General features: G+C 37.1%; 1 protein-coding gene across 1 annotated transcript in view; it reads left to right on the plus strand.

Moving 5' to 3' along the window:
- Positions 1 to 13,780, plus strand: part of stk10 (serine/threonine kinase 10) — a 74,273-nt gene that overhangs the window by 21,362 nt on the left and 39,131 nt on the right. Inside the window, exons 3-5 of the mRNA XM_022676618.2 lie at positions 9,666 to 9,714; positions 10,937 to 11,086; positions 13,276 to 13,348. Coding sequence (XP_022532339.2) covers positions 9,666 to 9,714; positions 10,937 to 11,086; positions 13,276 to 13,348 — 272 coding nt within the window. The remainder of the gene's footprint in view (positions 1 to 9,665; positions 9,715 to 10,936; positions 11,087 to 13,275; positions 13,349 to 13,780) is intronic.

Raw genomic sequence — 13,780 nt, forward strand, 5'->3', positions numbered from 1 at the left:
AAACTTCATACAATATATAAAGGAATCGGTCTTCATTAGCAGAAAAACAGCTTTAGAATTTAAACAATAGATCTTACCGATAAAAAAACACTCATACAGTGAGGAACAGAAACAGGAGCTCCTCAGACAAAGTGCTGTTTGCAGAGCACAGATCGAGATGAGCGTTTGGCTCCACAGAGCTGAGCTTCCAGTGTGTTTGCTTGTTATGCTAACTGGTTAGCGTTAGCTAGCGAGCTCTGCCGGTGGGCTTTTTTTGGCGGTGCTGTTCTACACAGCGCTCCACAGCGCCCTTTAGAGGTGTGGCGGTATGTGAAAAATTCATACCGGTTTTAATTTCCCCTCCAGCACTAGTTCCATTTGTTTTTCTTCAGTTTAAAACGATGGAAAAACACTGAATTTAGGGTGTCCAATTTTTTTGACTAATGCTGTATGTAATGAAGGTATGCACTATATTATACACATTAATGTTTTTAGTGTCCTGAGATCCTCTTGGGAACTACTTCCTAAATCTACACACACACACACACACTCTCTCTCTCTGGTTTGAGTGTGTCTCCTGGTTGCCAGAGCAACCCCCACGCTGTACCATAAAGCATGTGTGTTTGGGTGTGGAAGAGGCTTTGGCCCATAAAGCTCTGCTTAAAGAGAACACACACCCAGCCCAGAGTGTTTACAGGAATCTGCCAGCAGGACACAAAAGGGACGGCAGCGCTTGTTGTCCAACAGAAGACAGGTCTGTCCTGCTCAGTGTGTGAGGTGGACGGGGTGACGTCCACTTTGTCTGCTGCTTTCTTTCACTTTCTTTCAGTCTTCAGTGTCCAGCGAGTCCCTGAAGCACTAATGGAGCTGGATTAGTGTTTCCGCTCGAGCTTGTTTATGTAGTAAACCCCTCCCCTTCAGATCAACCAATCCCCAATCCTGGCCTGGCCACTGAAACTAGGGGCGGGGTCATGTGACAGAGTTTTCACAGAATTTAACAAAACTGGTTTACATGCAAATAGGATATTAATGCCTTAAGAATTTGTAAGGAGAGATTAAATTAAAGGGTGTGGCTTAAAGGTCAGATTATTGGGTTTGGCACTGGAATGTTGCTGAGTTTAGCATCATCTTAATAAGCGATATGTTGGGCTGTTCATATCTTGGGTATTAGTGGTATTTTATACATGTGTCATGTATGCCTTCGTTTAGGTAATTCTAAAAGACTAACCGCTACCACTATGATTGTGATATTGCTGGTTTGAATCCTAGTCATGCAGCTGCCGGAGCCCTGAGAGAGCACAATTGGCCTTGCTCGCTCTCTGGGTGGGTACAGTACAGTAGATGGCGCTCTTTCCCCTCATCACTCCTAGGGTGATGTGGATCAGCAGAAGGCTGCGTCTGTGAGCTGATGTATCGGAACCGAGTCGCTGCATCAGCTGTAGAGCGTGGTGCTTTTGCGTGATTTGGCAGAGGAATTACTTAAAAAGTTGTAAAGTAGTGAAGAGGTAGAGTTACAGGTAAACAGTGAATAGTGAATATTTGAGTAATGTTCTAATCCAGATTATAAGAAGCAAGAACTACTTAACTAAGTAAAAAAAAATGTCAGGCCAGTCAATTCAAAAAGAAGAATTTCAAGAACTTTTTAAGTATCCTCAAGTGCAGTCACCGCAAAAACCATCAAAAACATTGATGGAACTGGCACTCATCAGGACCGCCACTGGAACAGGCACTCCCACATTATCCTTTAGAGAATATTTTTTTCATTTTTTCATTTTAATTTGTCCTAATTTCTGAATTCTTGAAAAATTATGATGTGCATATCTCAAGTGTACGTCTCTCTTCAAATCGATGCATATAGTCTGAGATCTGGGCTCTCATTGGCCGCTCAATTACCTGTATTTTGTTTTTCTTAAGCCATTATGTTGTGGACCTGCGTATCCAGTGTTTTGGGTCATTGTCCTGTTGCATCACCCAACCTATACAGAGTTTTAGCTGACACACAGCTACATACTCACATTATACTGTAGAGAATATTTTGATACACTCATGAATTATTCTTCCTCTTAGTGACTGTAAGCTGGTTAGGGCTGCAACGATTAGTCGATAGAATCGACAATGTTGATTTATTTAAATTTGTCGACTACAAATTTCATTGCTGACTTGTCGTTAATTTGTAACAGGACTGCTTTGCACAAAGTGCTGGGGACTAAAAACGCAATGGCTGATGGGTAAACGGCTCAATCACAGAGCTTATACCCAAAAATTTGTCTGTGTCTCCAAAATTGTCCAAACATATTTACTCACTAAACATCAGTAATTTACTCATTTAAACGTCTAGACGTTTAAATGCCTTTAAAATCTCATCTTTAGCTGTTTTTATTATTTTTTTTAATTTAGAGGAAGGACATGGCAGAAATAATCATTGACTAATTGACTAATCGAAAAAATAATGGTCAGATTAGTCGACTACCAAAATAAAATCAGGCCCAAATCATGCAGTTCTCTCCACCATGCAGGAACAGTAAAATCAGCTGTTCTCAGTACAGTACAGTACCGCAGCTCTATAGACGCTGGCACTCACCGCTCTGTGTGAGAGTGTGGAGCCGGAGGAAGAGGAGAGCGAGAGGTCAGTGTGTTGGAGAACAATGTGGCCGGTGGTGTGTGTGCAGCGTGAGAAACACGAGGCCTTTGGAAAGAGCTCGCATATTCAGAACCGCAGGCACACGAACAGAGCGGGCAGAAGGGCTTCATTCATGCTGACGCTAAAAGGCAGGAATTGAACATGAATTCCACCTCCTCACTGAAGCTGCGGCTCTGTTCCCTCAGGAATTCAGCATCTGCGCTGTGTCACTGCGCAATAATTTACCCACAATCCCCTCTTAACCCCAAATACTGCCAATCAGATAAGACATGATGGTGTCTGAAGTTTACTACTTTAGATTTGTGATGGTTTATCTCTTGAATGGAAAGCTGAGGCCTTTCCAGATAGAAAAGATTTGTAGGGATGCACGATTATATAAAAAATTATTATAAATTTATTATATTTATTGTAAAGCAGAAAAGGACCTAGCCATGTTGGCCACACTACTACAATTTGCCAATACTGTCTAAGATATCTTAAAATTGATTGATTGGAGCTAATTTCTATTTTATCTTTTTACTAGTTTTAAAGTTATACTGGCGTTTTTAGTTTCTCTGTTAGTGCGTATTTATGTATCTGTGAAGATACACCAGCAGCTCATTTAAGGGAACAGAAATGTTTTTTTTTTTATTCTTTATTCTATTAAACTGGATTTTTTTTTCATTGTTGTCAGGGTTTTAATCGGTCAGTGGCGCACCTGTATTTCCCCGGGCCAAGATAGAATCACAACAGAAATTTACATGAACACACCTCACTTTCAGACGACCACACCAGACCATCAGTGTAGATTTATTCCTCCTCCGCATGAAATAGACTAATTTCTATTTTATCTTTTTACTAGTTTTAAAGTTATACTGGCGTTTTTAGGTTCTCTGTTAGTGCGTATTTATGTATCTGCTGATCTCCTACAGGACACTTGGAGCAGCTGCCTGTTCACTTTCTCTCTACTCCACTTAATAATTCCAGATCAGTAAACCTGAATTTAGAAATCAACCCAAATTCTGCAGGTTTTAAAGTAGACATGATAAAACTAAAGGTTTGGAGGACATGAACTGTTTAATTTCAGGAAAATATTAATTTTAAAATGATGATGATGATTTAATCCATTACATTTTGACATCAGATAGCAGATTTTTTTACCACAATTACAATTATGCTTTTCAGTAATGTTCCTTATCAAACATGAAAGCTTTTTAGGTAATGCTTGAATAGAAATGCTCAAGATTTAGTGGTGTAATATCAGCCTTTTAAGTTTTTTTTTTAAACAGATATAAATGGTTAATTGAGAATGAACTCCCGTTTGCTCTACCTGTTTGAGCTGCTGTAAAAATGTTACGTCCGTGAATGTTTGAGTCACTGTGAATATGTGAGTGTGTGTGTCACTGTGAGTGTGTGTGTGTTCTTCTAGCTGTGTGTCATGTGTGCTGTCCGACCGGCCAGGCCGCCTCCCGTTTACCTCAGGCTAGTGGCATTTCTGTAATCCAGAAAATTCCATGAATCCAAAAAGAAAATAATAAAAGCTCAGAGAAACAAATCAGCTTCAAACCCCCTCAACCAGGGGGTTTTACAGATTTTTTCCTGTAAAAAAATCTTCTTCTTCTTTTTCATCACACAGACGCTCTCTCTGTTACGTTGGGCGTTCACCAGGAAACAGAGCCTGAGCTCATCACTGGGGTTTACTGAAGTGAGCTGGAATGTGACCCGGCCTGTTCGTACGTTCGTTTGTGCGTCTTTATAGTCATGAATGAGTCTATTTACTGTGGTTTGGGCATTATGTGAAATAAACCAATCAGTGTTTCAATTGTCTTTCCCTTTAAGAGCCGGGTGAGCTCTGACTTTGGCACGTTCGTATATTAACACACTGTGAAGATACACCAGCAGCTCATGTAAGGGAACAGAAATGTTTTTTTTTTTATTCTTTATTCTATTAAACTGTTTTTTTCACTGTTTTCAGGGTTTTAATCAGTCAGTGGCGCACCTGTATATCCCCCGGGCCAAGATATAATCACAACAGAAATTTACATGAACACACCTCACTTCCAGACGACCACACCCAACCATCAGTGTAGATTTATTCCTCCTCTGACTCCGACGCTACATTTTTTTGTTGAATGCACGTCATGATTAGTTTTACAAGAAGAACTGGAATCATTCTGGAATCAGTGGCCTGTCTAATTATTAATAACGTGTTTGATCATTTAAAAAATAACTAAATAAGTATGACAAAAAAAGCAAAAAACACAAATCTGTAAGGAGGCAAATACTTTTTCACAGCACTTTAAATATATGTTTTTTTAAATAGTTTTTGGACATTAATAATATGATGCATGTGTATGCATATATGTATATCTATATATAGTGTTGCTACACTCATATAAACAGTCTTATAGGAAGATTTTATAATAATGTTTTAGGAATTGTTGCCAGTCTTCAGTGTGCTGTACTCGGCTGACTCTTGTTTTTTCTGGCAGACCTGCTGCTGACCCTCGAATCTTTGTTGGAGGCGACTCTGAGCGTGGAGAAGGTCTCATGAGCAGCAGTGTGATTTTAGTAATATTATTAATATTAATATTATTATTATTATTAAAGCTGAATGGTTCAACAGCCCAGGTTTCAGACGCTGCAGGAGACGTTTTTAAACACGTGTCTCTCTGTAACCCTGAGCTAACGCTCTACACGCATCCCGAGGGCCGCGGTGTTCAGCTGTTTTATTGGCCGATCCATCGTCTGCTTTCACTGAGCTGTTGCAACACGCTTGATAATGAACGTGCTGACAACAAAAAATAAATATCTTTTGTGTTGTGGCAACACGACACGTCTCCAGCCTCGTCCCGGTCATCGCCAGCAGCTTACGTAACGGTGAGCTCATGACTGAGGTATGGAAAGGGTGCGACTGATACAGTCAGGGTTTCTGCAGCATATTTTGTAGCATATATTTTATATTAGTATTATTATCCTCTTTTTACCATGTTTTTTGAGACTCAAAACTCCACACAAGAGTTATTTGGGTGGTGCATCATTATTCTCAGCACTGTAGCTGATATAATAGTGCATCTCAAAAACAATTTAGCTTCTTTATTTTAGTAATTCAGTTAAAAATGTGAAACTCCATATTATTTTATATAGATTGTGTGTATTACACACACAGAGTGATCTATTTTCTAAGCTTTTATTTCTTTTATTATTAATGATTATGACTCACAGCCAATGAAAACCCAAAAATCAGTGTCTCAGACAATTTTTATATTATATTATATAAGACCACTTGGAATTTTTATCAGTGTGGGCAGTGTGCTGCTGAAAGTCCTGCTGGAAAATGAAATCTGCATCTCTATAAAAGTTGTTTTCAGCAGAGGGAAGCTGTAAGATATGAAGTGCTGTAAGATTTTGTGGGAAAACAAAACTGCTCTGACTTTAGACTTGATAATAAAACACAGTGGATCAACACCAGCAGATGACAGACATGACTCTCCAAGCCATCAGTGATTGGTGGAAACTTCACACTAGACCTCGAGCAGTTTGGACTGTGTATCACTATTAATTTACAAGTCTAAGTTCAGTCTAATCGCCTCTTAATGCCGAAAGAGCTTGTGCTGTAGTTAGCGACTAATGCTAATGCTGCTGCACCCAGCCTTAGTGCTGAAGAAACTTCACTGAAAACTCACCCTTATAACCCTGTACTTTAGCGGAGAGGCTTTACTGCTCCTTAATACCTGACTGGTACAATGTATACAAAAAGCCACAGGTTTATTAGGAGCGCTGACAATTTTTGGTAAAATTAAAGTGTTTTAGATTTAGCCTAAAAGTTGAAATCTTATCAATTTAATTTTACAAAAGAATCAGAGAAATCCATCTTTAATTAACTGTCCTGAGGAGATATAAATGTCCTTTTTGTTCTGTTTTCTTTTCTGTTTAAGATGGACTGGAATGTTTAATAACCAGTGTTGGGAGTAACGGCGTTAAAACTAACGGCGTTACTAACGCCGTTACTTTTTTTCAGTAACGAGTAATCTAACTAATTACTATGACTGTAACTATAACGCCGTTACCATTTCCGACACCCCGTTACTGCACGTTACTTTAGCAGCTCTATGAACTTTTTTTTTTTATTTCGCTTTGCCCTGGTTAACCCCTCCTCTGTCCGGTGAACTTGAGCTTCTGGCCGCTGTGCCTGTGGTTTGGCGTGGTGAAGTGAGGCACAATTGTGACGATTTGCGTGCTCTAATCAATTCAGTGATTGCCGTGGACAACCCAAGTTCCGAATTAAGGACGTTAAGCTCTTTTTAGCTGCTCCGGTTTTTGTGGTGCTGCTGCTTTCTATTTTAGAGCTTAGATTCTCTGCCCGAATCCCACCTGACCCGAGGACCGACCCGAAATCAGGCTTCTATTTTTATTTTATATAAAGCTCTGGTGTGATAATCACAATGTTGCTAAGTAACCAATTATTATTGTTCACTAAAGCGAACGAAATAGCGAAAATTGAAAGTGAAAAACATTTGTGTTAACTGAATCTAATAAAAACGGTAATTAAAAGGAAAAACATAACTATCTCGAACTGTATTTTGTGTTTATAAAACTAACTAAAACGAACTGAAATTACTGATAGAATACCCTCATTTTTGTGTTTAATTTATTTATAAGCGCTGTTGTACAGCGGAGTTGTACAGCGGGAGTTGTTGTGCCGAGCGCGCGGCACTCGTGGTCCGTTAGTTCTTGTGTAAAGCGCTCGCGCTAGCAAGCCCACCCTAAAATGAACAGAAAAAATAAAAACAAAATAAAATTAAACTATAATAAAAATGAAAACTGTAATCACGTAGCTCTGGGCGCACGTGAACGCCTCCGCGTTTGACTTGCAGCATTGTGTGTAGCTGTTCTTAAAAATCATTTAAATTAAATAATAGTTCTATGCTTCTATGTTACAGTGTTAATTAACATAATTCTGATTATATTTCGCTCATTCAATCAGCCCGAAAACAGACAGTTTATGGGGTGGATCGGGTCAGGCTCATAATGACAGTTTATGGTTCGGGCTTGGGCAGAATGTGCACGGGCTCCGGCTGGGTCGGGTCGGATTTTTTGGGCACGATCTAAGCTCTATTCTCTTTTGGTGAAGCTGATATATTAATACCATTTTAACGGGCATTAAATTGTTGTTTTTGTCCATTATTTTGTTTTATATATACATATTTCTTTTGAGTGTGGCTTGGTTTGTTAAATTTCATCCCCAGACGCGTTTTTCCGCTTTTTTCAGTATTACAAGTTTTAGTAATTTTCTTTGGTTGTGTGGAGAATTTCGTTTTATTTTTTTGAAATTCGTTAGATTATATTTTTGTCAACATTTTGGGTTTATTTTCGTTTGTTATTTTTTGTTATTTTTCTAATAATAATAGTAAATGCATAATTGATTTCCTTTTTTTGACGGGCGAATAATAAAAAGTAACACGATAGTTACTTTTACTGGTAACTAATTACTTTTATAGTGGAGTAACTCCGTTAGTAACTCAGTTACTTTTTTGGAGAAGTAAGGAGTAACTATAACTAATTACTTTTTCAAAGTAACGTGCCCAACACTGTTAATAACTGACAGTTCTTGGACTGTTTTTTGGCTCTAAATACTCAGAATTCTCTCCAGGCGTCACTGTAAACTTATTCTGACAGTGTGATGTATGTACAGATTTGTGTGTGTGTGTGTGTGTGTGTGTGTGTGTGTGTGTGTGTGTGTGTGTGTGTGTGTGTGTTTGCAGGGTTAGCTGTGGTGAAATCACTGGCAGATTTACAAAAATGTACAGTTCATAGCTGCACATTATTTATATATTTTTCTTGTTTTCGCTCCTGTCAGGTCATGCCCTGGTCTCATCTTTGGTATCTGTGGTATGTGGTTTATGTATCTTGGAGGGAGTCAGGAAACATGGTGTCAGTGTGTTTTCACCCTTTATCACTAAATACACATTAATACACACACACACACACACACACACATACACACACACCAACAATGGGGGGGCCCTGGGTTCTTCACAGCATCCCTTCAAAACTGTAGTTCACACGTCTTTGTGGAAAATGAACAGACATGAACTCTCTGAGACAAACTTAAAACAAATTGCTCCATAAATGATCTGTAAAGAATTCTGCATTTTTTCCTGTGTTATATCGTATTGTCAGCATGTTTATTAAAGTTTAAGCTTTTTATATTTTGCTCCGAACAAGATCGGCTTTTTTTGCTGCCATCTTCATGCGTCTTCATTTGCTGGGTCTGAAAAAAAATGACGCTGGTCTTTTTTTTTTTAATTATTCTATGAAATCATGCAAGTCCATCAGTTTTATTAGATTAGAGACCAATTTCATGCATTCTCCTTCATTTATTATTTATAAGTGTTGTTTAAAATTGAGCTGAAAAATGAAGAGACCATTTCAAAAATGTTGATCAGACTTTGCTATTTATAGGTTTATGTTTGAGTAAAATGAACATTGTTGTTTTATTCTATAAACTACAGACAACATTTCTCCCAAATTACAAATAAAAATATTCTCGTTTAGAGCATTTATTTACAGAAAATGAGAAATGACTGAAATAACAAAAAAGATGCAGAGCTTTCAGACCTCAAATAATGCAAAGAAAACAACAAGTTCATATTCATAAAGTTTTAAGAGTTCAGAAATCAATATTTGGTGGAATAATCCTGGTGGTTTTTAATCACAGTTTTTTTCATGCATCTTGGCATCATGTTCTCCTCCACCAGTCTTACACACTGCTTTTGGCCGACCTTATGCCAAGCAGTTCACCTTTGTTTGGTGGCTTGTGACCATCCATCTTCCTTTTGATTATATTCATTTAAAAATGCTTTATATATTTACTTTGGTTATATTTGTCTAATATTAAAGTTGGTTTGGAAGTCTGAAAAATGTAATTATGATAAAATTGCAAAAACAAAAGAAATCTGTAAGGGTGGAAATACTTTTTCAAGCCACTGTATATGTTTACGAATTATATCCATATATCTGTAATCTGTTTGTCTAACATCTACCCATTCTTTTCTTCTCTCAGATCATGATCGAGTTTTGTCCTGGTGGAGCTGTGGACGCCACCATGTTAGGTAAACCCTCTTTCTAAAGAATATTTCTTTCATTTTTTCCCAAAACGTTCTGTATTTTCTTATTTCTTCACGTTTTCTGAACCTCATCACCTCCCCTGGCTGCTGGTGAGCTGCTTGTGAGCTGCTTGGGCAGGATATTGCCTGTTTTTTTCTATTTCTCCCCCAAAGAGCCAATGAAAGTTTGACCTCAGTTGACCTGGTTTGGCTTTTGTTTGTAGAGCTTTTCTTTTCTTTTCTATGAGTAAAAGCTGTCCGTACTGATTCCTGAATGGCTGCATCATCCAATAGCTGCTAGCCTGAGCTCAATATATATATATATATATATATATATATATATATATATATATATATATATATATATATATAGTAATCAATCATGTTAACATTATAAAGTAGAGTAGAGCACTGATCAGAGAAGCAGCAAAGAGGCCCATGGTCACTCTGGAGGAGCTGCAGAGATCCACAGCTCAGGTGGATCAGGAGAATCCACATAAAAATATTGTCATTTAGAGCATTTATTATTTAGCTTTCAGACCTTAAATATTGCAAAGAAAACAAGTTTATATTTATAAAGTTTTAAGAGTTCAGAAATCAATATTTGGTGAAATAACCCTGGTTGGTTTTTAATCACAGTTTTTATACATCTTGGCATCATGTTCTCCTCCACCAGTCTTACACACTGCTTTTGGATAACTTTATGCTGCTTCTCTCCTGTTGCAAAAACTCAAGCAGTTCAGCTTGGTTGAGGTTTTTAATTTTGTTAAATCGGTGGTCTCTCTCTCTCCTTTTTTTTCCTAAGCTGTACACTTAAATGTGTGGTTGTAAGGTGAAGGCAAAATGTGTAAAAGGTAAAAAAAAAAAAAATAAGTGTAAAATGACTGTTAACAGATAATTTAACTGTTTTTACATGTTCTTTATTAGATATAAATGAACTAAAACATGTAGCTCTGTACTGAATATTGCAGTAATACCCATGCAGTAGTAGATAATATATAGAAAGAAAGATATATATGATAAAGTATGATGACGTGTCTAGTATAGAGTCTAGTATAAACAGTGTAAGGGTTTAAATCTCACACTTAAGGATCAGTGTAAACACTGCGGGTGGTTTAAATGATCCAGCCGGGTTAGAATAAGCTCCTGCTCTGACTCTGTGTGATCTGTGCTCTTCTGAAGCTCCTCACTGTGTGTTTCTGTCTGTTTTCTGTCTGTTTTCTCTCAGAGCTGGACAGAGGTCTGACAGAGAAGCAGATCCAGGTGGTCTGTAAGCAGATGCTGGAGGCTCTGGTTTACCTGCACAGCATGAAGATCATCCACAGAGACATAAAGGCTGGAAACGTCCTCCTCATGCTGGACGGAGGCATTAAACTAGGTGTGTATCACTCTGTATGTAGAAGTATAGATAATAAGAATAAATAATAAAATACTTCTGTAGAAGTTGTAAAAATATCAACTCAAGCTTTTTACTCTTTAAGTGTTAAAGTACTGGATTCAAAACTACTTAAAGTATAAAAGTAAAAGTAATGTAAGAGGAAAAAATAAAGCCATTAAGTACAAAAGCTTAGGCCACGCCCACAGCGTCCTATAGTGCACTGTAGTGCACCCCCTTTCCCCAAAACACATTTTACTAAAAGATAATATATCATAATGACTGTAATGTTCAATTAATAAATTGTTTGTTGATAAATTATTATATTTGGGATGCTCTAGGCTCCAAAGTGTTTCATGTGCATGTATACTCATTCAAAAATGAATATATTTTACATAAAGAAGAATGTTAATATATGAAAGAAGCTTAGTTGGACTGGAGTTTGTCTGGAGTTCTCTTGGGGCGTGTTCAGGTGTGATGGATCACAGTATAAACCAATAGGGAGTCAGAATGGTATATGTTTATACTTCTCTACATCCAATCACAAATCAGATTCACTCTATCTGGATGGAGAGATTTATCTGGATCGGGGTTTTATTGAACGATGAGAAGCCGGAATGAAAACGAGCTGAAATGAAACAGGACTAACGAGGCTGTTTTTATTAAAATGTAGGAGTAGAAAGTTTAGATAATTGTGTGAAAAGAGAAGTAGACTCTACCTAACTCTACTCTACCTCAGATGTAACACTTATTTTATTATTTTGTTGCAATAGTTTAAAATTAAGATTGTCAACTTTCACCAACACAGAGTCTCCTAAAGGTACAGTGTACACATTACTGAATACTGGCTGTTACATATTTTATATCCCAGGCCATTTAAATGGTCACCCCCCCCCCCCTATTGCTAGCATGTGTGCAATACCAAACACTTCCTCAGATTTTTATACTCAGCAAATTCAGTTCTAATTCAGAAATCCTTACAACCAAGATGAGATGTTTACAATAAAGTGTATATATATATATATATATATATATATATATATATGTTTCCTAATTGATCATGCATTCTTTATTACAGCTTAATTTTAGACACCACTAATATAAATATAATTGTATTTTATATTCATTAAATTCATTCTTTAATTATTCATTCTTTAATTTGCCTTTAAATATCCACTATAAGAAGTTATGTTTTAAGAAGAACAAGTGCTATTAATCACAGATTTTTTTTTCTTCTAATACTTAAAATAAATCAAATACTTGTTAGTGTTCTCTCATATTGCCACGAATATCATGATTACACAAATACCCTGAAATATCATCAGGATATTATTTTATGGTGACATTTATGTGATCTACAGTAAGCTTATCTGAGTATAATAAAAAATAAATGTTCTGAATTTGAAGGCACTTGATGTTTTGAACAGACGGCCGCTGGAATCTTTCTTTATAAAGATCGTACTTTATAAAGTCAGCAGGAAGGATACGCTTACAGGCTGCTGGAGCTGCATTGTGTGTCCTGTAATGGCTTTCTGAAATGTCAGGCCAAGAGGAACAGAACGGGACTGTTCCTCGTTTTATCACTCAAAATGCCTCATCACTTTTCAGCCATTACACAACACCTCACTTATTATGCTGCAGTTACTCACACACACACACACTTTAACACACACACACACTCACACTCACTCAGTCGCACACATTTTGTAGCCAGAACTACTTTTTTTCTAATCCATGAACAAATGTTACCTTCCATTTATTACAGGGTGAATGTGTGATGATAAAAGCATTATAGTTTCGATTCTCTTACTTTCCTTTTGTAGTTTTTTTTTTCCACTAGCACTTAATCCCTGATGCATCCTATTCATTTCCATGGAGAGAGCCGGCGCATGCCGCGGTGCATGCTGGGTTGCGTTGCACTGATGGAATATGGATTTATAGAATTATAGATACGATATACAGTGAGGTTGATTTTTAAATCTTACATTTTTTTATTTATTATTGCCTGCTTATGTTACTTTATTAGGAAAAAAAAACCTGTGTTAAAGAAAAGTTAGATGTTTTGTGTTACTCGAATTGAATAATTTTCCCGTTTTTAGCTTTTAGCTTTTAGTTTTTAATTTAGTGAATAACAATCACCAAATCTTTTGTTTTTCTTTATTATTATGATTTTTTTTCTGTTATTGTTTCAGCCGACTTTGGAGTGTCTGCAAAAAACACCAAAACTCTCCAGAGACGAGACTCTTTCATTGGGACTCCCTACTGGTGAGTGTTCAGACTCAAACACTTAGACACTCTACACATTTAATCCATTACACTCAGAATTCAACCAACACACAGCGATGCAGACAGCATGAGGCAACAGCCAATCAGACACGGCATACTCTCAACCAGAAACAACTGTTCACTTAGGGGACTGCATGTGGCACTAAAGGCATTGACCCTGGACTGGCTACCTATCCATATATGTGTGTGTATAAAGGACACACATTGACACATACTGTACCAGTCAAAAGTTTGGGCACACCTTAAATTCTGCATTGTAGATTAATACTAAAGTCATGCCAACTTTGAAGAAAAACATATATGGACTTATTTAAAAAATAAAAACTGTTAAACCAGAAAGTGTTTTATATTTTTCATTCTTAAAAGTAGCTCCTCTTGCTCAGATTAGACAGAAGAAAATGTTGTACAATT

Source organism: Astyanax mexicanus, chromosome 17, assembly GCF_023375975.1.
Source record: "Astyanax mexicanus isolate ESR-SI-001 chromosome 17, AstMex3_surface, whole genome shotgun sequence".
NCBI lineage: Eukaryota > Metazoa > Chordata > Actinopteri > Characiformes > Acestrorhamphidae > Astyanax > Astyanax mexicanus.